Here is a 25,537-nt window from a genome sequence, read left to right as displayed (position 1 = left end):
CACAGTGGAGTAACCTAATTATTCACAGCATTAAACAGTTCATGACAGACTAGTACAAATCTTGAAGTATTTACACCCCAGAACCCTTTTCACACATACACGCACAAAATATGTTTGACGATTTATGTCATTTTCGCGCAAAATTGCTCTTAAATTGAACAATTACCTTGTAAAGCGAGAGGTAACTAAGGTCCCCAACATCCGATTGGATGGAAGAGGGTTAGTCTCATATTTCATGTAAATGTCCTTGAAGATGCTTTCCCTAACTCTCTCATGTTACATCTGGCAGTCGGAAGAGTTTCCCAGAGAAAGTGTCTCCCCAATCGATAAGGGTATTCGTTTTCCCCACAGAAAGTCTAGTCGTAACAGTTCATATTAAAGTTTCTTTTCCTTGGAGATTTCAAATTGGTTATCCAAATTTTCTGGTCCATTATTTATTGGAGCGATAATATTTCATGTAGGTTCATTCTCAATTCTCAGCCAATGCCGGAGTGAAAAGCAGGTGAATGAAATTGGAAGCACTGTTGTTTTGGCTAAAAAGCCAGAAAGTTTTTTTGATATGTTCAACCTGCAAAGTGAGGAATATTATGTTTCATGTGGAGTTTATTACTTAGTTCATTGGGTGTGAGGATGTAAATCTGGACTAGTACTGGTGGAGTGTTTCATAGCAACGAGGATAGGACCCAGCTGTGTCCAGAATGACTGTAAAGGCTCACAAGTTACACAAGCTATCTCCTGAAGATGAGCAGAGTACACTGTTCGAACCGTCAAGAACCATCAAGACCGAGGATTGTTCAAAACTGGAGGCATTCAGTACCTAAGAAAGTAGTTTTACAGACCCATATTTCATTGTGATTACGCTTCCCGCTTTTTTTCTGAAAATGTCATAATATTTATCAACTTTGTGTGTGAAAGAACTTCCATTTAATACTTTGTCTATCCTAATGGCTGAGTCACGTTTTACCGATAGTGTGTGGTTGATTGCGCCCACAGAAAGGGAAATTGCATGTAAATTGTTGATTTAATTTGTGACTGTTGTTTTTGTGCTTACATATACATTTATTAGCACATGGGTGAACTACAGGGTGAACGACTGCTGGTTATACCAAGCAGCTGTTCATATAATATGCCATAAGGAAATATACTTAAAATGTACACATTCTTGTGGTCTGTGTACTATTGTTTATTTGTTTATAATGAATACTGGACATGTGTATTTTGATTTTAATGTTTTAATTATTTAGTCTCTGACACTCCCCCATCAATTCCTTTTGTTTTCCTTTTTTGTTTTGTCTTTGGTCTCCGTAAGGTACCAAAGTGCGCAAAGAGTACAATAAAGTGATGACTCACATTATGCAGAAAAAGCAGAGTCTTTCTAGAAGGCTAAAACATTATGGTGTAACATGCAGCATCACTTGACACACTAAACCAGTCTCATGTTAAAACAATACACATCTTTCTAGGAAGTCTCCACAGTTTCCCATTACACTCCTCAGAATCCCTGAGGCACTCCTCAGAATCCCTGAGGTAGTCTCAGTTTACAAGGGACTTATCAGCATTGTCATGCCTGAGCATGTATTGTTCACCTCAGCCCTGTCCTAAACATCCCCCTAGGGAGATCCCCTACCAGCTCAACCAACATCCCAACCCCACTTCCATTAGTCTGGTGTTTGTTTACTCTAAACTTGGTGTGATTATCACCCAGTCACCCCTTTCACCCCAAGTCTCCAGACTAGTACTATTGGTGTGCAAAAATAATTGGGTCAATGGTTGTTTTCTTCTGGGTGACCTATTTCCCTGGTCCCTGAAGTGCTCAGTTTTGCAAACTGGTCCTTGCCCTACCATGGAGGTAGGTCCTACCATGGAGGTAGACATAGCTTCCTCCATGGTCCTACTGAGGCTCATCTGTAAAGGTTCATATGGATGGGTGAACATTATGTGATGCACCTAGAGTTTGTAAAATTGGAAAGATCTGATGGTTGTGCATTTGAATTGCATACTCTATTTGGATTTAAGCAGGTAGGGGTTAGTGTCAAATTATATGTTGAATAATGCATGATGCTGTTAATTTGCATACAGTAATTACTGCAATTACCGCAGTACTTTAATTAGCGGTAATCAACATGTGCATTGATTTTGGGTATGCACAAAATGTTAAGAGCATGTAGAAACAACAAGTTTGAAAAATAAGAACAACTGCTACAAGCTTCTGGGCAAAATATATACAGAAAGTATTTTTGTAGCAGTCTGATGATTTAAATTTGTATAATTCCAGTTGTGACAGCAAAATGCCCTAATTTGGCCAATAAAGACCCCCACAAAATTTCCCAGTCCATGAGAGTAATTTCACGTATCAATGTTTAGACAGTACGTTATATTTCATTATAAATGATTCCTTTATGTAAACAGTACTCCCTTACCCCTCAAGTTGGACTGAACCAACAGCTGTTTCCGAAACCTCAATCAGCAAGCAGAACAAATATTAGTCAATTTGTCGTGTCCCTAAAAAGGAGGACGAGAAGGAATTGTTGTATTGCTGAATCCCTTTGTTTGTCAGAAGTGGATTGATGATTATGGTGAGGACACCCAAATATTTGAGAATGCCAAGAATTGTTATCCCAATATGATGGCAAGAAGCAAGAGGAGAGGTCGTTGTTTTTCTCCAATTTTGTTTGATTTATTCGTAAGCTGTTAATTATTTGTTCTGAGCTGTCTGTCTGCATTTGTTCCAGCTGTTCTTGTTTATAGACAACAAAATGGTCCAAAAACAAACTGTCTCTGCATCACTGTGTTGATATAGGGTCAACGTTATGTCCGTGAAAGGACAGACAGTAATGTGACTGCTACAGCAAATAGTGTAATTTTGTCAAATCAACGATTCAAATGTTGCTTAGAGTTGGTGTTTAACGTACAAAGTGTGGACCAGAGAACAAGAAAAGTCCACATAATATAGAACTTGACAATATGGACTTGCACATATCCATACAGTTTTTTCTTTTTTTCAGTGTTGAAGAACTTTTAATTTTGTAAACATGCCTTTGCCCTTTTAGTATTGTCTTGTGATTATTACCGACAATGTTTTGTGTTTTCAATCTGGGAAAAAATAAAAAAATAAATAAATAAATATTTAAATGGATAAATACATATGTGGCAAATTCATAAGTCAGCATTAATAAATTTCTGCAGAGTGTATGCAACACAGAGCTGTTTCTTCCTATATAGATTTGACATCGGTGTGTTTTCATACACACAGAATAATCTGTATGACTTGTTATAGTCTTTTGTTTGCCAGTACATTGTTGTTAGCATTTTCTACTCGATTACTTGAGTTCCTGAAGTAAAGAATTCACACCCGCCTAAGGCAGCACTCAAACCCTCGACCCCACATGTTATTGCATTTTATTGCCAACAAGGCAACACTTAGCTCTACTTTGATATTTATTGATATTCTGCTCATTGTGAATGTAGACACTTATCTCAATTGGACAACACCTATTTTTGGTAGTGTCTCCTTTTAATCAGCAGATCTTTTACAAAAAAAGAAAGATGAGTTTGTTGATTTGGTTTTTATCTGACATTGATGTGTAATAAGCCTTGCATACTCAAGGCTTTCAAAGTCCTCGGAAAAGGCTTCAAAACCCACGGGACTCGAACCCATGACGCCACATGCATATCCAGTAGGTTTTTTTCCACACAGGGACCGGAAAGAACTGATTAGTTTTTTTATAGTCGTTGTAGATTTCATCCTAAATAAGGACCTCATATCACTGAGCTTATGATTTCTACTACTGTGAACTATAAATGAAATTATGGAAAACACCCTTATTTCAAGACAATCCTGAGCAAAAATCATACATGTAGTTGACTAAAATTGATACAATGCAATAATAAATATACTTTATACATTTGTTTATAAAGGCATAGTGTATCTGTGGTTTTTGAGACGTTCAGTTGTTTTAGTCATAATAAATGAGATGTATACAATAAAACTAACATCAGATAATTTAATTTCAATAGGTGGTAGCATTTTTGAAGTATCACCGAAAATTCTGAGTGAATAAAAAACGTCACGCGGGAAGAATAATCGCTAATAGGAATACACACTTACAATACAGTAACGCTTCTCTGATTCAAATTTTGGGGCATGAACACTGATATCTTTGTATATAACTACATCTAAATAACCACATTTCTTCAAATTGAAATGTTTCTTATAATGCTGTAGGCTTCTAACCAATAGTTTTTGTTGCCATTGATACTAAGAGTGATTACCCAATAATAACAACCTTTGAAGATCGATGTAGCCAAGAAGTCAAGTATAGGCCTACAATGAACACAGCATCAGTATGTGATAGAAACCTCCTTGATTCTGACTTCAACATTCTTCCTCATATCTCCTCACAGTCCCCCCATACCCATCCTTGACCTTTTATCTGCTATGTTATATCTGTCACCGCTTTGGAGAATATCAAATAATCATGCTAATCTAGGCAAGTATAACTTATAGCAGTCTCTTGCCATCCTGTCTCCATCCAGATCTGTATTTGTTTGATTTGAATATTACCTGGTGGAACTCGCCCTACAGTGTGTATTTTTGTTTTGAGCCCCATGGGATGGTTGTTCCTGGGAGTTGGGACAACATTGTTTACAGTTCTTCCTTACTGTTTGTCCATTTTATTTGAAGTAGGATTTGAAACTTTGCATTAGGTGAGGTTTGCAGTAGCACCATGTGTAAATCTCTTTTAAGTAGTGTTGGTTCTGGGAAGAAATACAGACTTGAAAGACTGACTGACTGAGAGACTTCCCAGATATTATTTTAAAGATCTGGAGAGGGTTCTACATAAATTATTTGTATTCCAAACATGCAATGTCTTTGTGTAATTTCCAGGATTTGCTCAATCTTGCATGTATAAAAAAACAATTTGGTATCATATTATATGCTGGGCCCAGTCACAATTTGAGCTCAGGGTGGATGTTCAAATAAGTCATGATCATTGAGATTCATTTTCTTTGCTTTGTAGGAAGGCTGCATCACTGATTATCCAACACAATTCACTGATGCTTGTAGATATCCAACAACAATAATCTATACAGTTGTTACATTTGCAGTGCTTTTAGCACCACGCTCATTGCTAGTTGTATTTCAAGAGTATTAGCCACATTATGAGTAGGAAGCCCACGCAGGAGACCATTGCAAACCCCATGTGTCTCCTCATGCGGAGACTAACAGCTCAGAGCCTCTGGCTAGGTACTTGAAATCCGGACAACATGAGTCCATTCTCCCACCTCATGCTGTAGGAAGATGATGTCTAGGTCTATGGAGAAGGGCTTTGGATATGTCATCCCTAACTGCCTTAAGAGGAAAATTCTGAACGTGATATATTCGCCTGTTTTTCACTTCACATATCTCCTTTTTGGATTCAAGAAAAGAAAAAGATTTCTAGTAGAAATCTTAAGTTGAAGCATTTAGGCCAATGGTTCAGTGTAAATTTTTAGACCTGTTGTGATATTTATCTAAATAGGTGATTAAAGAATAAAAACAGTAAATTTTGGACACACCGTAACTTGAAGTAAAATAGTTCATGCAGTAGGATTGCAACCTTCAAAAACATCACACTGTAATGTGGATTTTTTTCCCATACACCTTATAGTTTATGGGTGGTTTTAAATCCCTCACAATATAATTAATTCCTGAATTTGATGAGGCTGGCCTTGGCATTCATAGTTGGCAAACAGTTACAGTAGAAGTTGGCGTATGAACATTTCCTTGACATTTTCAGTCCCTAAAGTACTTGTCAATTCTGTAGGGTGGTCATGTATATGAATTTGGCAATCGTGTTATCCGTTTGTTAATTGATTTGATAAATGTTCCTTATGATACCATTTCCTTGTGGTCAGTTGACTTTAACTGTAGAAATAAAACCCACAGAATACTGACTACTGAGTGAGTAATTATTTATGGGACTCAGTTATGAGACCTCTTCATGGATGAGCAAGGTCATTGTTTATGCCTTGCAGTTACGCACTTGCCTTGCGCGTTTATGGAAACATTTACCATACAGATACTTGGTTATTTAGATCGGCCAAAAATGCTAATGTGGTTTGCTATACCATGTATCAGTATGCCAAGTCTGCACAAAAGACACAAAGTTCGAACTAGCTCCGCACTTTCCAGGTTCTTTTAGTGTGACTTTTAGTGTGATGTGTTTAGCAAGTTCCCTGTATTCACTGGTACTTTTTCTCACTTTTTCGCAGAAGGAAACAGTACTTACAGTGTATCTGTCTCGCCTCAGATTTGGTTACCATCTAGGTGAATGAAATAAAAAGATGTCTTCATCAAAGACAGTAAAAATAATTCAGAAAACTCATCAAATGGAGTTCCCTATTGTTTGTCAATAGGTCTGAGCATGCAAACATGTCATCAGTCTTGCTATATTCTACTATGGCGGAGCAGATGTTCGGGAGACTTCTCAGTTCTGAAAAGAACTGTCCTGCTTTTTAACTAGGTAGTAGAATATAGCAAGACAGTTCTCTAAAGAACAAAAATCTACCTGGCAAGTAGATACACTCATGGTGTTACCGCAAACCAAATATACATTGATACCTCACCATGCACCAGTCATTATAAAGACTTAACTCAGTTTGTTTTTGTTGTTCCAAGTTGTTTAACCAGTATCAACAGAATACATAAAATCCCATGTGTCCCAATTTCATATCGAAGGTGGTCTATTTTTAGTGCTTGTGTAGAGCACAGCAAGCTGTGTGTCGCAGCTCTATTTCCCTGTCACAGATATTTTATGGTGTAGATTCGACCAAGGAGCTGCCTCGATGGTATAGGGTTGTGATGACCCGAGATAGTTCTTTGCAAACTATTATCAGATCATGTTTTAAGTTTAAAATAACTTTCGTACCAAACACACCTGGGTCGAATTTCATGGCTCTGCTTAATGCAGAATTCTGCGCTTACTGATCCTCCTAAAGCACATATAATCTATGGGATGTAAGCACAGAATTCACAGTAAGCGGAGCCATGAAACTGGACCCTGGAAGTTTTTGAGAGCAAACAGGGAATCTTGAACTGGATAAGATTTTCAACGAGAATTTTCTACATTCATAGAGAAGGTTAATACTTTTATATATTTCTGCTGAAATGGGAACCCTGTATTTTTAATGCATTTCACTTTCAACAATTAAAGTGTCAACCATTTAAATAGATGCACAACCAAATATTTATAAAGATTTATTTTTTTAACTAAACATAGAGTTTATTCATCAAAAGTTGCTGGTTAACATATCTAAAGAAGATTTCGGGGCCTTGACATAAAATATCCAGCACAAAGTTTGAGTGAGTCACTGCACTTTGTCAGTTGATGAGAAACCATTTCATGGATAAGATTTCTTGTGAGAAAGAAAAGATTGTTTGAAGATGAGAGAGTACCCCCATGAAGCATAGAGGCCATTACTCTCAGAGACCATCCAAGGAATCTTCATGTTGTAATATGTCAGACACGGATCCCAGCAGGGATTGATCAACTTGGCACCAGGAGCTGGAGAGACTGCACTTGTGGTTGGGGGAACCATTTCAAAGAGATGCTCTGCTGAAAAAAAAAAAAAAAAAAAAATCAAATTTCTGCCTGTCGAAGAACGTGACATTTAATCAGTCACAAGTAATGTTGTGCACATCATGCTGCATTTTGGTTAGTTGTTTTTGTTTGAGGGGAGGGGGACAACACGATTTAATGTGATCATGCTTGGTGTAATGTAGAGTTATAGAACTTATTTCTTTGCCTGAACTCAGTGCCAAACCAGTCGCATTAGTAACTTTTGGTAAGGGACATAGCTTCTTAAAGATGCTTAGCAGATAGAAGTGCTCAGCTGAAGTTACTTTTGTGGCAGAGCTTGATGTTGAACCATTTGGAAGTAGTATTGTGTATAGTATCACTTTGTACCTGTTTCTGCAAAGGACACAATATCTACATTCCAGCTTTTCCAAGTATTTAAGGTTATGGGAAGGCAGTTGAACAGTTTTGATAAAATGACTTTTGTTTGAGGCTTCGTTAATGGGAATACTTACCTTAAACTGAATAAACAACTTCAAAGACACTAGTAAAAAACGCCAGCGAGTAAACACTAAGATCTGTAGTATTCATTTTATCGCACTCGGATCTTCATGCTGATCATCTGTGAGCTATTTGGAATTAAGAGTCGATAGCGATCATTCTCACACGGAAACCATTATCCCACCCCCTTCTTTAACATTCCTACTGGCATCAAATGCAACCAAATATCAGGACGACACGCTATCGAAGTTTCAGGAGGGCAGAAAAGAAAACCTGCAATTGATTCCCAGGTATTTTTTCCCCTCTCGGATTGTGCTGTCAACATTCAGAGGATGTGTGTGAAAGAAAAGTTGTTTTGAGTTTTGAGAACCGCCGTTGGATGTTATTTACTGAAGAATCTGTAGTGATGCCATATGAAAACAGTCAAAAAGGTAATGTGTTAAGTTGTTAGGATATCAGATAATGCCTTGCAGCCCCTCTCTGCGCTCTAAAGAAACAGGGTAAGCTTATAATAGTTACTGCATGCTTGTGAATGTTCCTTCTAAGCCTGCAATCAGCGGCTTACTTCTTTCCAATAGTCGTCCCAATTTAGAGCTGAAATATTTACCTTGGAGCTATATTTATAAAGTCGGCCGGAATTCCTGCGTTTGGTTTATTTGCTTTTATTGGTGGTGAAAGGTAGTTGGTGATCAATTGTTTGACATTGTTCGCAATGTTTTGCTAAAAAGTGCTTCAGATTTCTTGAAATCATTTCAACTTCTGTGATTTTGTTGTAAACGTTAAAGGAATGGAAATGTAGTCAAAGGTACTGGACAAGCTCAATCGTGTAGTTGTATAACATCTGAATTAAAATGGTTGTGGGTTCAAATCGCACCTGAGTAAATGACTGTCGATTTTCATCGCACAAGACTTTGGAGAAAGTGCACCCAGCTTTACACTAATTGATTGTGGGTAAAATACAAATCATAGCAGTCAAAGTTGTTTGTACATTTGGTTGGGAACAATTCTTCATAATATGTGACTGTTTGTTTTGTGGGGGTGTTTTTATTTTGTTTGACCCACTTTTCAGATGCTCAAGGATCCTGTCAAGTGGAAATTGGATTGGATTTATTCAACTAAGGGTCATAATAATCTCCAAACAATATTAAGAGTATTAGTGAGAGATATAAGAAATTTGTTGTTCAAATTGTGTGTTACTCTAGGGGAAGATTAAAGCATTAGCACTACAAAGTACAGACGTTAATCAAATTAGGAAAGGGGTTTTATTTATCAGTGAACTGTTTTTCCACCATTGAGAAGAACTTGTCCTTGAATGTCATTCACACCTGGAGAGGCTAATTTCTCATCGCTCAGCAGGCAGGATGAAGCCATTGCTAGACTCCGAACACACCGCAATGAGTTTTCTCTCTTCTTGTGACAGGGATACGATTTTAATCTCAGTGGAGGACATTTTTTTCTGGCCGGCCGGTGCCGCCACGACGTGGTCAGTGTATTTTTGAAATGAGTTGGAATGGAATGCCGACTGTCCACGTTAAGGTTGGATGATGTCGTGGAGTGAAACGATGTGGGTCACGATAACGTGGCCCGGTTAAACGGGAATGTACTGTTAGCGGAAAGGTCACACATCTTCACTTTGTTGTTGAATGGTTATGAAACTTGTATTGAAAGTAATTAGTAATTAACCAGTGTAAGGAGCTTAATGTATTTTTAAAGGGCACTTTGCTGAAAGAATTTAACAACCCTTCATCATGTGATATAATGACTGAATGTCTTATGAGATATAAGCACAACAATTTACTGAGCACAGGTATTTTTTGCTTAGCAGAAGCAAGCAGCTAGTAAAATTGTCATGTTTTTCAAATTTGATACTATATATAGCTGATACTTTCTCATGTGACTTTATTGCATCTTTCTTGATAATTTTGCCTGTAAATCAGCATTGCTTGACAATCTATGACCCGTACCTTTAAGGGTGCTTCCCCTTACAGCACCACATAATGCAGCAGGTTTCTTCCTAAAAGACAAACGGGTCAACAAATATACAGACAAATTTTCCAGCTTTGATTCAAATAGAAGATAAAGCAGTGATGAACATTCCTTAAACCTGACGAACACCAAATCATTAATTATTTGTGTTTCCTTCCTTCACAGAATACCTTCACAAATGCCGACCGCCTCCTCGCTAACGCAGACCAGCTTGCCCAGACTGGAGAGTGTAACCCGGAGGACATCTACCAAGTAGCCAGGGTCTTGGAAGAGAAGGTCCGTGACTTCATCACACGGACAGAATGTCGCAAACAGCTGCTTGATATGTCCGTCTCCTTCCACACACATGCTAAAGAGGTCAGTGTTTCCAAGAAAATAAATAAAGAGATAAAATGAAAAGAAACAACAATTAAAAAACTATAATAAATCTAAAGGAAATAACTTTGAAAGAAAAAATTAAAAATTAAATAAGTAAAATTGTTATAAATTATAACAAACATTTTTTATTTAAAAACTGGTTGGTCCGAAAGTTGTCAGGCAGTGTTTTCCCCACAAGCGAACAAATTTCAAAGCACAAACAAACAAACAAATAAATAAACAAAATCAGCAAACTTGATACGGTCTGTTAGCAGTCTGAATCAACAAAGTGGCATCTTTACAAAATAACAAACTAAAAGAAATCTTGCAAGAAAGAAAACAGCAGGTCCTGTTCGCTGAATAAGTTTCTCTGTTAATCTCCTTGAGAAAGGATCTTGCTTCTTAGAAAACTCTGAAATAATCTTGTTCCAATCCTTGGAGTCACCCAGAGCTTGTATTGAGAGAGGTGTTACAATTAAATCATACTTCAAAGTGGAATAAATCTCCTAACACTGGTGTTTGGATTGAGAATGCTTGATAATGGATTACCAATTGGTTGTAGCTTAATTAAACCCACCCCATCAGGCCCCTTCCATTGTCCTTTCAGTCTTTGCCAGACCCCCTCCTTTGTACCCACATTACCTGAATCCTTCAGCAAGTCAAGCCAGGTACAAACACAAACCCATGTTAGCCTGGTAGCTTTCCCCATGTCCTTGAGACACAAAGCCAGTGTCTTATTTTGCCGCTCCCGAACAAAAAGCCGAACAAACGGCCGGGAGAATAATAAGAAGAAGAACCAGATTTATTCCAGTCCCCAAGCAATGATAGTCATTGTGTTCCTCATTGTCTGGAATCCCGTCACTGTAAGTGATCCTCTTTATGTTGTGGGATTTAAACATGGTGCCGGTCTGATAGAGGAAAATGGACGCTGGAGCTCGGACAGTTGCCAGAGGCGGTTGAACAAAACTTCGGCTTGAGATAGATGAAGTAATTTTTTTTTATCAAAAGATTCAGTTAGCTTTCTGTGTTTTCCTTTTTTTTCCATGTTGATTTTCATCTTCAATTATCATCTCAATGACTTATCTTTACATTCCTAATGAATTCCTGTTTTCCCCCCTGATTTTTCCCTGATGAATTTCCATCTGCAGTTAACAGCGTGGTACAAGGAGCTCCAAGAAAGTCTCAGCAGTGAGGAGACGTCAGACGAGGTCGACGGTGCCGAGGAGGACCTGGCCAAGTTTGAACACCAGAGGGACATCACAATAGACGCCTCTGTTAATACGATCAGCGAGGGCCAAAACCTTGTGGATCACCTTAGGTTAGTTTTATAGTGGCTGATTATATGGTGGTCATATCCGTCACTCATTGACACTCAAGGCGCTTTAGCATTTAGTATTAGTCTGTAAGGTATTGTAGAGCTTGAAGTATGAGACCTATTCATTTAAAGCATCGTGTAATGGTTAACAAAGTACTGTGGCACAATATGTAGCCAATCAGACTATTTTGCACTGAGCGCTAGCTTGAGAGAGTTTTGAATTCCCTCTTCTATCAAGAGTATTTGGGGCAGAGGAAAGATCATTTTTAATTTCTTGTTTGTGTTTATGTAAACCACAAGAGAAAATGTCTGGATTGAACAAAGAAAAAATGACTGGTTGGACTTGAACTCTCGACCTCTGGATTAACATATAATGGTGATCTCTCCATTTTGTCAATATATTTGTTTTGGGTTGCCAGTCAGAAGCCCAACCTATAACTGCCATATGTAACCAGGGACCATTCCCAAGTAACAAAAAAATATGGTCAGTCGGCCCACTTCACTCCAAACTGGCCCACTGCCACCAAAACACGCAACTATGCTAAAACCATAGGGATTAGAATGAACATTCTCTTCTCATGCATTTCAGTTGACATTTCAAGTTATGTACATTACAATCAAACCAGTGGGTCATGCATTGATTGATTGTTGGGTTACCAAGTTCTTAATATCACAGGGTCTTTTTAGATATATTCTTTCCAAGGAAGAGTTTAATGCCATCAATGACCATTTTCAATTTGATATCTTAATTTGATAATTTTACCTGATAAAGCAACACTGTTACACTAATAATCCTAACTTCTCTTACCACTTCAGGCAAATTGCCATGGATACCGGGAAGGTGACGTATAACGGGGCATGTAGCCATATAGAAGGTCTCCTGAATAATCTTGAGGATGGGCGATCCAAGCTGGACAATCTATGGGCTGGACGCCGGATGAAACTAGAGCTGTGTCTTCAACTCAGACAGTTTGAGAGGGATGCATTAGAAGTTAGTTCAGTTGTATTATCTTCGTCAGAGAAGAAACAAGAAGGAGAAATATTTTAAACATTTGCCCATACAACTGGGTTGGATTTCACAAAGCATTAAGATTATCGTAAGATGAGTCACAAATATCACTATAGTGATTTGTATCGTTACATCTTACTGTGCTTTGCATTTGAGACTTATTCGCGGTTTATAATAAATCTTAACTCTTTGTGAAATCGTGCCCAGTTGTATCATCCTTATCATATGAGTAAAAAATAGGAACTATTTTCAAAATTTGCCATTAAAATTGTAGACTACTACTTGGTCAAACATCATCTAAAGATGGGTACCCGAGTTGCTGCTAAAATCAAAAGTTGTAAGCAATTTGTAATGACAGCTGGTGTCGGTTATTGTATGACCCCGAGAATAATTACATTATGTAAAAGTCCTCACATTGAAATTTTGTTGCAACATTTTGGGCTTCAATTTGCAAATAAGGGTTCCAATTTTTATCAAGTTAGAAGTTTGAGTTGCTCAAATCTTCTTCACAATCTAACCTTAATAATTTTTGAAAAAAATAAATAAACATTTAATGGCATGATAAATCAACCCTAACACAGCCTTTCTCAAAGCCTTAAAACATTTTTTTGTAAATCATTTTTTTGTCAATCTTTTTTGTAAACTCAGTTGTCTACCCAGCTTCCAAGGTACACAGCTGAGATGCATGGTGCTGACTTCAACTTTGACATCGATACGGCAGACTTGATGCTAAAAGAACACCTAGACTTCTTTGATGGGATGCAAGAGAGAACAGTCCAACTCATACAGAAAGTGAGTCAGTCAGAGCCCATTTTTATGGCTCAGCTTAAATATCGTCAGCAAAGATTTGGCGCTTTCAGAAGTAGGGAATTCTGTGCTTATACGTTAAGTGTGTTCCACAAGTTAGTAGGGACTTTGTGCTTGTGCGCGTGCGGGTCACTAAGCATTCCCTGCTTACACAGCTAGTGCAGAATTTCAGAGCCACATATATCTCAAAGAGAGATTTCATATGATTTCATGACAGACCTATTCTCTATCGATAAACTCATGAGTTTATCCCAGCAATTCTCAAAGTAATTTACTGTTAGCTGCAAGCACTAGAACATCTAGCTCACCATTAACAACTAATATACTTTCACAAATTTGTTTAAAAAAGGGGCAGTCAAAGTAAACCATTTGATTCTAACACTAGGATGCTTCAACTGTTAGAAGATTAAAGTCTAACTGTTAGGAAAATCATGTTAAAATACCCCTTTCTGTGTTTAACAGTCCACCATTTTGATTTTCATGTGACAGGGTCGAGACCTATTACAGCTTCTAGACTCAACAGGCATTGAGCTGATGGCTAGGGGTCAGTTCACAGCTCAGACCAGGGTACAAGTCCTTCTTGATGACATCAAGGATGGATACTTAGAGTTGGAGGACATTGCTGAGGTGCGGAGAGCAAAGCTGGAGCAGTGTAGGAACCTAAGACAGTTTGAGATTGATGCTGAACAGGTAATTATGCACTTGTCTCATCTTAGGAAAAATCTTAGGAGTAAACCGCTGTGCCTCCCAGTTGAATGTCTGGGGTCTTGGGTTCAAATCCCAATCAGGACCGTTTAATTTGTCTCTCATCCCATGATAGGTTGTTTCGTCTTTGAAAGTAATGACCTTAACTCTCTCTCTGTGGTGATAAGCCCAGGGTGCACAGGTTGCCATAGTGGAATCTTTCCTCACCTTCCACCTCTGAGACCCTGGTTCGAATCCCACTGGGGGCACTATGTGGATTGGGTTGTCACCAAGAATAATTGAAAAGAAATAGATATTCAACAATGGTGATTTTTGAACAACAAATGAATTTGCTATAAAAGATGGAGTTTCTGTTTGTATATCTGACAATGTGTTTATTTGAACAGGTTGAAAGCTGGATCAAAAGTGCCGAGAAGATGCTCTTGATGGTTACGTCTGTCCCTAACAGCTTTGAGGAAGCTGAGAGACTGCAGAAAGATCATCAACAGTTTGAAAATGCCATAGAGGTGGGTTCAGATGTCTTCAAGGTTTCAAATCAAGATTGGTTTTCTTGGGTATTGTTTTTATTCTGATTATATTTTTTGTGCTAAAAGAAAAAAGCAAGAAAAAAAGGGTGTGCTGTACAATTTGATGTTGTTGGCTCTAAAAGTGTTTAAGAAATCTGAATGATATTTGTAACATTTTCTTTACTGTTCCTCCAGAAAACTCAACAAAGTGCAATACGACTCCATGACAATGCCTATAAGTTGTTGGAGGCCCGTCACTATGACAGTGAACGGATTCAGAGTATCGCGACTAGTGTGGAGGTGCGATGGTCACGCCTTGTGCTTCGCTCAGAAGACAGGAGGAAACTCTTCCAGTATGCTGCAAGTTTCTATAAGACATCTGAGCAGGTGAGACGATAGTTTTTGTTTTTATCAAAAAACTTAGAAAGCATTTTGTTGCTTGTTGACGTTCTAAATTTTTCAGATAGAATGAGTGGGCTTCGTCATAGTTAGTTTGATTTTCTTGTACTCGGTTTCTTTTTTTAATCTCGATCTTGTTTGGTCTTTACTGCCTGGGTATTCTTAAATTGTTTTTAACTGAATGATTGACTTTAGGTCCAGTCCGTTCTGGAAGACCTCCAGAGGGACTACACCCGTGATGAGGACTGGTGCAGCGGTGGTGGGGACCAATCTACACCGGTATCAGAGACAGTGATGTTGAAACTGATCCAGAAGCACCAGGACCAGAAGGAGAGCTTCCTGAAGGCTTGTACCATGGCGAGACGGAACGCTGAGAGCTTTCTTAAATACCTGAAAAAGTGCAATGGTGGGCAGCCGGCCGTCCAGCCTGCTGCTGGGGTCATGAGGGGACCAGAGACTTATGTCAAAAGTAAGTGTTATAATATTATCCGTCGCTTTTAATGAATCAAGATCTTGAAAAGGGACAATTTTACAAATCTATCTCACTACAAAACATTGTACTGTAAACCTATAAAATAACTTTTCAACTGTATTTATGAAACCTTTGCTCAGAATGCTGTTACAATGGTAATCATTACAAGAATATCTATCTACTGAACCCATTAAAAAGAAGAAAAAAACACCAGAACAAAGAACTCGCAATAGCCCCCTCTGTAGTGGAGAGGAGTGCTGGTTATTTACACCCCCCCCCCCAATGTTGTGTGTGACATTGAGTTTTAGAAGTTTTATCAACAATTTATAATGCTTATCAAAAAGTGCAATTTGTCTCCTACTCGTTTCTGAAATGAATGAGTATTTTGTTACTCCTTCAGGAATTCTTGAAGAGCTGCTCACGCAAGAGGACAAAGTCCTTGAAAGTTGGACACAGAAAAAGAAACGACTGGACCAGTGTCTTCAGTATGTCTTGTTTGAACGCAGTGCAAGACAGGTAAGAACTCTCTAATCACCCCCATCTCCTCTCCAGGTTTGGCAAGCTTTATTTAGGCTTGAATAATTGTTGTCAAATTTATGTTGACTTGTTTACATTTTCATTTGAAGGCTTCATCAGAGCTACCAACTCTCCCCAATCCTTCAGAAAAGTCCCTGAGAAATAAATAAATCTTTCATGTTTTGATGGAAGCAATTGAAAAATCTCCCTGATTATGGACACTTTTCTAAATATCTCCCTGGTCGGTGTACAAAAACTCCCTGATTGCAAGATGCAAATGTTGGTAGCTCTGTAGTTTGTGATACCAACATACTGAAAAGCAGCATAACTTGAAAGATGGGCTGTGGAGGCGGTACCAGTTATTACAATAGGGTATAACTTGAGGAGACCACAAGTTGTGTCTGTGTCTATTAGAGAGAGATTTTGCATAACAGAGGAATGGATTGTTTTCACAGACCTAATGCGTACTTATTTTCTGTTTTCATTTTCTAGGCTTTAGAATGGATCCACGATACAGGAGAGTTCTATTTATCAACTCACACCAATGTAGGAGAAAACCCTGAAGAGACTCAAGCATTACTCAAAGAACACAATGAATTCAAAGGAACTGCCAAGGTATGAATCATAATGCTGAAGAATTTCAGGCGTCAGCTTTTTGAAGATGTGGTGGCTTCGAAAATAGTTTTTTTTTTTCTCCTGGGCCAAATTTCATTAAGCTGTTAGTCAGAGTAATTTGCTTTGCAAATTTCATTTATAAGAAAATTGGATTGAACTTGATTTAAACTGACAATATGGCAAATCACATGAGCCCATCACCAATATTGCTGGAAATTTTGCGTTTGTGTGTTATTTGTGCTCCTTTTGAAAAGTTAGGCAACTAACTTTGTTTTGAAATAGGGTTCTTTGAATATTCAAGTTGTCAGAGATTCATAAAAAAAAAACAAGTTAATGTACTGGTTAACCCTAAGACTTGACCCTAAAATTGTTGTTGTCAATCCTAAGAATTGACCCCATCTATGGTTGACTTGATAACTGTTTGACCTAAACACAAAACGGTCAGTGGGCGTTTCAACAACTTTTGATTCCTTTTTTTACATTTCTTAGGAGACGAGAGAAAAAGTTAAACTGCTTTTACAGCTTGCCAACAGTCTGGTAGAGAAGGGCCACCTTCACGCCTCCAGCATCAAATCATGGGTCTCGGCCGTCGACAATCGGTATCGGGACTTCTCACTGAGGATGGACAAGTATCGTGCGCAGCTAGAGGGCAGGCTTGGTCTCAGTCATGAGGTTAGTTTACTGTCCGTTATTGGAATGAGGGTGGGGGTTGATAGGCCATCCAATTCGGGTGCAGGCCTCAAAATAACCCACAGTACCCACAGCAATTGCCATGGTGCCCTGTGATTTTGTTGTGGTGCCCTCTGCAAGGTTCCAATACAGAATTACATTTTCCACCAAAGAAGTGCCCCTTAGCGTGCCACTTGAAGAGCAAAGTTGAAGGCTTGGGAGTCTATTGGTCTTGTTCAAATGCTTGTTTTAATATGCCATCAATGACCATAGGTCAGTTGACCAAGTCCATTGATCGCTCATCACATATGACTTAGTGTTCTGGCTACCATGTGGCGATGGATATTTCACTGTAAACCTTTGTGAATAACACCATCGCCCTCTGAAGCGGCCCTGATGAGTGCCAATAGTCTTGATGAACATGTTCTACGCACAATGAAACCAGAATGTGTATGATTATCTTGTGTGTACCTCCAACCTGTAAGCAGAATTAGACCACAACCTGAGGAATATGTAGGATTTAAACTTAGCAAGCTTGGGAAATCTTGGTAGCACTGCTTACTTATGATAATTTTTGTTGGCTCTGAAAAGAGCTCGTGGTGTAACAATTTGACTCAAAATGCTCTGATCATCTTCAGGAGAATTAGTGTTTGTACTTGTTTGATGTAAATTAAATTTGAACATAGCACAGTATGAATTCCTTGTATTCTTTACGTATATAATTACTGTAATTATATGATTAAAAACCACAAATGGTCTCATTTCAGGATGACGCCAAGGACCTCTCGATCGACCATCGGATGTCAGATACGAGCTTGGAGCTGAAACTACGAGATGCTGCTAAGGAGATGAATGAAGATAAGAGGAAGTCAGCTAGGAAACGAGACTTCATCATGCAGGAGCTGCTTCAGACAGAGAAGGCATATGTCAGGGATCTTCACTGCTGTATTGATGTGAGTAGTCAAGTTTGGTTGAGTAGTCATATTAGGTTGAGTAGTCGTGTTTGGATGAGATGTTGTAGTTTTTTGAGTACTTGTGTTTCGTTTAGTAGTATTGTATCTAAGACTTGTTCCAAGGTTCTTATGTGCTTTGGCTGTCTCCTGGAAACAGTTGATGTAAATGACAAACGAAAAGACTTGATTGATCCATATTTTTTTTAATGCCATGCTTGCGACAATGTTTGTCAAACAGTTGGCCCTTTCCGTTTAGTTTCTTGTTTCCAATTATGGCTACACTATCTCTACATTATCTTTAACCTCAACTTCACAGTATTTTTTTTCCTAGAATTATACTATGAGACTGATGATATAATTTTGTCTTTTGAACAGAATTATCTTTGTGAGATGATGGCGTCGGTTGTTGAGGTACCTGCAGGCATCGTTGGTAAAGAGCACATACTGTTTGGAAACATTGAAGAGATCTACAATTTCCATAAAGAGTAAGACCCAATATCATTGATCTTCTAAATGCAAACTTTTGCTGAGAACAGAAAAACTAGAGATAGCGCCCTCTATCAGCAAAATCAAAAGTCTTTGTCAGTTAGTCAGGGATGCAAATTCTCAATGAATCGGCTTATTTTCTCTCTTTTTTTCTTGAAATTTTGTGCCAGAAAACCCCAACTAAAACCGAAGATTTGTGTCCAACGCTGATAAATCCTCTTTTGTTTAAAGGTTGCCTTTCTAATTAATACAGGAATAATTTTTCCTCAATGAATGTTTTGTCTGTTTCATTTCTTTAGTATCTTCCTGAAGGAGTTGGAGAAGTATGAGTCCATGCCAGAAGATGTTGGCCATTGTTTTGTGACGTGGGTGAGTGTCAGAAATGAAGCCTCAAGTTTAATGTTTAAGAAGTTGAAGGGTAGTGGAAAGTGTGATAGATAATGTGTATACTAGTAGTGATGAGTTATTTGCTTCACAACCAGAAGGGAAAAATGCTTTTTCACAATATCTAATATCCATCATGCATTCTTTCTACTTTTATAGGCGGATAAGTTTCAGATGTATGTGACATACTGTAGGAACAAACCTGACTCAAATGCCCTGCTTATGGACCAAGCAGGCTCCTTCTTTGAAGTGAGTAATTGTTCAAACTGGTTACTCTGTTCATGATGTTTAAGGGTGTCTTTGGTTTTGTTAATGTTTGTTTGTTCATGTTGTTTGTGTTTGGTTGTTGTTCAACCCCAAACAAATTATTGAAGAATAAGAATTAGGCAAATGTACCAATAACAAATATCTATGAAGAGAAAAGAAAAACACAATTTGGAGCTGATACATTCACGGCTAAATTTCATAGAGCTGCTTAAGTAGTAAATATTGCATAACCATTTTCTGCTTAGCAAAAGTGAGAGCAGGATACGGTCATAAATTGTACATGTGACATGTTATTTTAGCAGATAACTCTATTCTGCTATAAGCCTAATTTTGTTGTGCTTAGCAGTATTTGCTTAAGAAGCTGTATTCTAATTGGGTCCAGTGCAGATGTAACATTAATGTGTATATTGTTTTGGATTAATCTAGGAGATTCAAAAGAAGCATGGTCTAGGGCTGTCCATCCAGGCTTATATCATCAAACCTGTGCAGAGAATTACTAAATATCAACTGCTTCTCAAGGTAAGTTAGAATAGGCTGCAAGGAAAATGCAAGGAAATGTGACTTGATGGTCAACTTCACAAAATACCTAGATTCACTAGTTATCTACCCATGGTTTGTCATTTTGGGGGTCAAATTGGAAAATCAGGGGATCAGGTTAGCTCAGTGGTTCCTTTCCTGTATTGGAATCCCACCACAGACCAAAACCTTGCATGTAGATTGGGTTTCCAATCCCTACCTGATTGCATGAGTTTCCCCCATTGGGGTTTTCCTCCTTCGTTTCCTATTCATTCTGGCATCTGCGGTAATTGTCCTGTTAATAAATAAATGAAATCAACAACTTTTCTTCTTGATTCTAACCTTGAACTCCATTTGTTTTAGGATTTGTTGGCCTGTTGTGAAGAAGGGAAGGGTGAGATACGAGAAGCCCTGGAGGTTATGTTAATGGTGCCGAAGAGAGCCAATGATGCCATGCATTTGAGTATGCTGGATGGCATGGATGTGAGTATGACTAGCTGTCTGTCTTGTCTATTTTAAACATCCCTGTAAGCAAATATTTCTAAGACATTTTTGCACAGCTTTTTTTCTTTCAAGATAAATTATTTTTAATTTGAAAAATCAGAGATACATCAGTTTTTATTCAAAATCCTCATGCAAATTTTGTCCCTAGTGTTTATGATGTAATTTTTCACATGGCTTTACTTAGACTTGTTTTCTTCTTTTTCATAGGGACACCTTGATGCCAATGGAGAAGTCATCCTTCAGGATTCCTTCCAGGTTTGGGATCCCAAGCAGATCTTCAGGAAAGGAAGGGAGAGACACATCTTTTTGTTTGAGCTGTTTCTGGTCTTCAGCAAGGAGGCTAAAGACAGCACGGGCAAGACCAAGTATATCTTCAAGAGCAAACTGGATGTAAGTCGCTGATGTAGGGCTGGGATCGATGGGATGGGTAGGGCAGGGAGGAGAAAGGGAATTAAATGGAATGAAGGACTTAGCAATGGGTAAGGATGTTTAAGGCGGGGACAATGATGGCAGACAAACGGCAGAAGAGGGAATGGAATGGGGAGGTTAGCAAGGAGTATTCTTGTTTTCTAGGTAGGGGAATGGGAAATGAATTAATTTAAAATGCTGTAAATCCCATCCGAGTAATATACGTGAATTCTTTGTTCACAGGACTTTGGGAAAGTACTGAGTATACAATGTTAACACACATTGTAAAACACACAATAGTCTTTGTCCCGATGCAAATTTAACACAAGTGAAATGCGTCAAATATAGAGTTGAGAAGTTTAAACCATCTTTTTGGAAAAAATCCCTTGTAAATGACATAGTAAGTTTGCACTGAACTTAACCATTTAAATGTTTGAATGTTTGTTTGTGTAGACATCTGATCTTGGTATTACGGAGCATATTGAAGGGGATAGCTGCAAGTTTGCACTATGGACAGGAAGGACACCATCATCAGATAACAGAATCGTTCTTAAGGTCAGTAAATATTTGATTCATTGACTCTAACTACTTCTACAAACACTGTAACAAAACTTTGCTTAAGTTGTAACGATTGAACTCTATTTAGTACATGAACTACACACAGGCATGCAGCATCTCAGCTGACTAGAAGATTTTCTCTCCTTCTCCCACTTTTTTTTTGTTACTGAATAAACTGTTAAAAGTTTTCTGGAAAAGTTTCCTCTTTTGCTTGCAATTACAAACTTTACACATTTTTACATCACCCAATGCGGAACATAAGAGTGTGCAGAAATTATTTGTTAATGGTATGATGATGTAGGCACATTATTTTCTGCGCTCACATTTTATTCTAGTAAGATGTGGCTTTAATATACAGTGGATGTGTTCAAACCTGTACAACCCATTTACTTCTATATAATCCACATCATACACACAGATTTGTCTTCAAATAAGGGTTTTGTCTCAACTATTGGGGGTAAAAATGTAGATAAACAATTCAAAGTAAACATTTGGTTTTGTTTTAGATATGTAGATAGAAATGTTAACATTGGAACTAGTGAAATGTCAATTCAGTACACCTTTAATATGACTTTTTGGTTGAGTGGAAGTAGGTCGTATCTTGCTGCTGTTTATGGCTGCTTTGGGCATTTTAGCACAAGCTTCTCTTGTCTGCTATGGTCTCTAGTGACTTCTTAATCCCTGATGAGACTAAGCAGCCAAAAGGATATCGATGTTCATGAGACGAACAGATCACTTCTCAATCATAATATGTTTTCCCGAACAGACGAGGGGGTTATTAAATGTGTTGTTAATGAGTTACAAGGTTGGCGACTCTTCTCCTTGTATCAACTATTGCTTGGCGGCAAGAGGAGTATGCAGGAACAGCTTGGTATTCCTGGGTGACTTGATGTCGATTGAACATGAAGGTTCTGCAGTAAATAGTCTATGAAACCGCGTATATCTAATGTTCATGTAGGTCAGCCCATGTACTCAATAAAGAATTCCTTTTCATTTTGGTTTTACCCATTCACTATTGAGTGTTAGCATTGTATACTCCTGAGTTCTGTAAAAAAATGGTAGGCATTCCTACTTTTAAGGGCCACTATCATACCTAGTCTTCACCTTAGCTCTTACATTCAGAAGTGAATTTTGTTGAGATCCAGGGTAGATGTAGATGCCTGCGTATGAATCATGTAAACAAGGGTTATGAGCAAATGAAATGTGGACATTATTTTGGGCACACAAAAAAAAAGGGAAAAATTAATAATTCTACTTCCAGTTGCAGTTAAAATTTTTTGCAGAGATGTGAAGCTACATTGGAATCTCCCATACATGTTGCATTCAGTCCCATTAGCATGACATCTGGCTTCTACCAGTTGTAGAAAATTATAAATATTGCATTGTTAATTCTCTACCAGTATGTTACAGATTCATGTGACCAATATGCAAACCAGGCAATTCATGTTTACTTTGCACCGCGTCTAGTTTTCTTTGTCTGAGTTCCCTTAACATCAATGTCTACAAAATTAACATTTTTCCAATAATTATTTCGTCTTCCATGAAAGAGTCCGTTTATAAATTCTATGCCATCTTTGCCATTGCCACTAGGCAGAACTCACTTTGGGAAAGATCACGCTTGCTCTAGTTGGCACATTACAGTGCTCTAATTTAGCCATTAGCATATCGACTCATTCAAGCGGATGTGTGGGGGAAACAGATGTGTACTGACAAAGCTATAACATGTAAAGTATCTCACACTGGAAATGCATTTCGTTTTGTTACTCTCTTTGAATCAAGATAAGACACATGCTTGTGTTGATAGCGAAATTGCTTAATCCTTGTAAGCAAGTCAGGCTTTCAAGACAAGTTTGAAAATATTTTTTTGCTGGAAAAAGAATGCATAACTGTTATTCTTGAAAAAGGCGACAATTTAAACAAACAACTTCAAAGTCCTAAATCATGGTTCTGTCATCTTAAAAAAAAAAAAAAAAAAAAAAAAAACCTCCCAACAACAACAACAACATTAACAACAAAACCCAAGGCATTGATGTAATTCCCTTTAATCGAGTATACATAATCATGCCACCTAGTCCCATTGAAAGGACTTGAGGTCCATACAGCCCATTTATAGCGCTTGATTTCAGCCACACGCCAGACTATTTGATTTGGGCTTCAATTACAGTAGATTCAATTATTGTGCAGTAAACTTGTCATTTGGAAGACTTACTTAGCCTGGGTGGAACCTGACCCAGTTTGTCCAGAGCTTATTAAGGATTAAAAGAGCAGTTGCCGTCATAAATACTTTACTTAGATTTCACGATACGGCATCTAAAGGGTCGTTCAAAGGATAGTGTCACTTGAGGCAATTTACAGACAACCAAACAGTTTCCAGGCAATATCCCAAAAACAAGATGGGGAAAAAAGACAGTCACATTTCAGTTTTAAAGCAATTATTTCATCTGTTGTAACAAAGTAGTTCACTTTCAGCGCCTGCTTATTAAATTTTTGCGTTTTGAACCTAAAATGCCCAGGTTTTTTTTATTTTCTATTTTTTTAAATTATTTTTTAAAAATTATTTTTATACTTCTGTTTATCGCAAAACAAACTTTATCTTGCTGATTTGTGTTGCATTTGTACATTCAAAAGTCCAAAGTATATTTTGAGGATAATGCCAAATCTTACATGTACCATTGATGACACTTTTTGATAATGGCATTTTGGGAATGCGTGAAACAGATCTTACATGTATGGCCTTGGCACTGAAAGGGTTAACAGTTTGCCACGTGCAGATCAAGAAGGTGTGTCAAAACCTTGCCCAGCTCTCAATAATTTAATTCCATTTCATCTTTTTCCCTTTTGTAAAATTTAAAACTTGTGCCAACACATATAGCTCTAATCTAGTTAATACCTTAGTCGCATTCTTAAAAAATGATGGTTAATGTTAAAATGAAGCTTTGTTGGTTGTTGAATAACTGAATACACCAGAGAGATTGTTACCATTTCATTGTCGGAACACTCATTGCAATTTACCCATTGTTGCCCATTGTCATAGGGCTGCCGCGCTCTGAAAGGCTATTATAATTGAACATGTAGAAATTAATTCTGTCAAACCCATAACCATCACGACCATCCAATTACTTTTTCTGCATATTTTTAATATACTCCTCACTGGTAAAATTCCTGGATTTGCGTCTGAATGACTCTTGTGAAACTGAAGTGTTCATTTTGAATGTAGCGGTGGTGGTTGTTTTCAAGTTGCCCAAAAGATTGCAACGGTTGAAACATGGTTGAAGCCCCTAAGAGTAGGGGGGGGGGGGGGGGGGAAACGATGGATGGATGCTGGGAGATTTTTAGAGAAATCTCAAGATAATATGTGAAGATTGAAGATTTGAAATCTGAAATGGAATTTATGACTAGACTGAAGGAATTTTGTGGAAGATATTCAAACTTAGAAAAGGATAATGACTGCAGCAGTTTCCCGGTTGAAGTGTTTCTGAAACATCCGCAGCAACTTAATTATTATACAAGTGTGATTCACTTAGCATTTCACACAATTTGATGTTTGTTTTATTTGTATTATTGGTAAAAAAATAAAAACATCATGGATTATTTCTCTTTAAAGTAAGCTAATTCGTTGATGCAAAATTAAAACAAAAATATTACATTTTGCCACAATTATTTCAGATTTCAAAGACAAAAAGACAGACATTAGTTTGTTAGTTTGTCATCAGGAGTCTGTATTTCTGGACTGAATTATTTAAGGAGAGTGGTTTTGTATCAGAGATCTTCCTGGGGTTTCCTCTTCGTCTGGCGTCATTTTTTGGCATAATGATGGGAACTAATTATACTTGAAAGGAAAAATTAATTTAAAAAAGTAACTTCTCTTTAAGTCAAAGCAGAGCTCATTGTTTATGTTTACAAACTCACTTCATCAAACATATTGATTCAAGGCTGAATATTCACAATTCAAGTGTGGAAAATTAGACCTTAAGCTTAAATCCAACAGCCCAATGTTGGTGGAATACAATTGTGTAGGGCTATAGAAAGGCAGTCATTCTAACAT

The 25,537-nt window shown here is 37.8% G+C and overlaps 1 protein-coding gene across 1 annotated transcript in view; it reads left to right on the top strand.

Annotated features, from left to right (window-relative positions):
* LOC117291415 (kalirin-like) overlaps positions 1-25,537 on the top strand; it is a 95,374-nt gene that overhangs the window by 54,202 nt on the left and 15,635 nt on the right. Inside the window, exons 14-32 of the mRNA XM_033773069.1 lie at positions 10,212-10,403; positions 11,552-11,721; positions 12,535-12,709; positions 13,376-13,519; positions 14,024-14,224; positions 14,626-14,745; positions 14,941-15,132; positions 15,340-15,613; positions 16,017-16,132; positions 16,625-16,747; positions 17,237-17,419; positions 18,184-18,369; positions 18,745-18,854; positions 19,155-19,224; positions 19,399-19,488; positions 19,933-20,025; positions 20,386-20,505; positions 20,734-20,916; positions 21,388-21,489. Coding sequence (XP_033628960.1) covers positions 10,212-10,403; positions 11,552-11,721; positions 12,535-12,709; positions 13,376-13,519; positions 14,024-14,224; positions 14,626-14,745; positions 14,941-15,132; positions 15,340-15,613; positions 16,017-16,132; positions 16,625-16,747; positions 17,237-17,419; positions 18,184-18,369; positions 18,745-18,854; positions 19,155-19,224; positions 19,399-19,488; positions 19,933-20,025; positions 20,386-20,505; positions 20,734-20,916; positions 21,388-21,489 — 2,844 coding nt within the window. The remainder of the gene's footprint in view (positions 1-10,211; positions 10,404-11,551; positions 11,722-12,534; positions 12,710-13,375; positions 13,520-14,023; positions 14,225-14,625; positions 14,746-14,940; positions 15,133-15,339; positions 15,614-16,016; positions 16,133-16,624; positions 16,748-17,236; positions 17,420-18,183; positions 18,370-18,744; positions 18,855-19,154; positions 19,225-19,398; positions 19,489-19,932; positions 20,026-20,385; positions 20,506-20,733; positions 20,917-21,387; positions 21,490-25,537) is intronic.

The sequence above is a fragment of the Asterias rubens genome, chromosome 6 (assembly GCF_902459465.1).
Source record: "Asterias rubens chromosome 6, eAstRub1.3, whole genome shotgun sequence".
Taxonomy (NCBI): Eukaryota; Metazoa; Echinodermata; class Asteroidea; order Forcipulatida; family Asteriidae; genus Asterias; species Asterias rubens.
The sequence above is the reverse complement of the archived record's forward strand: the minus strand, read 5'-3'. Positions and strand labels throughout refer to the sequence as shown.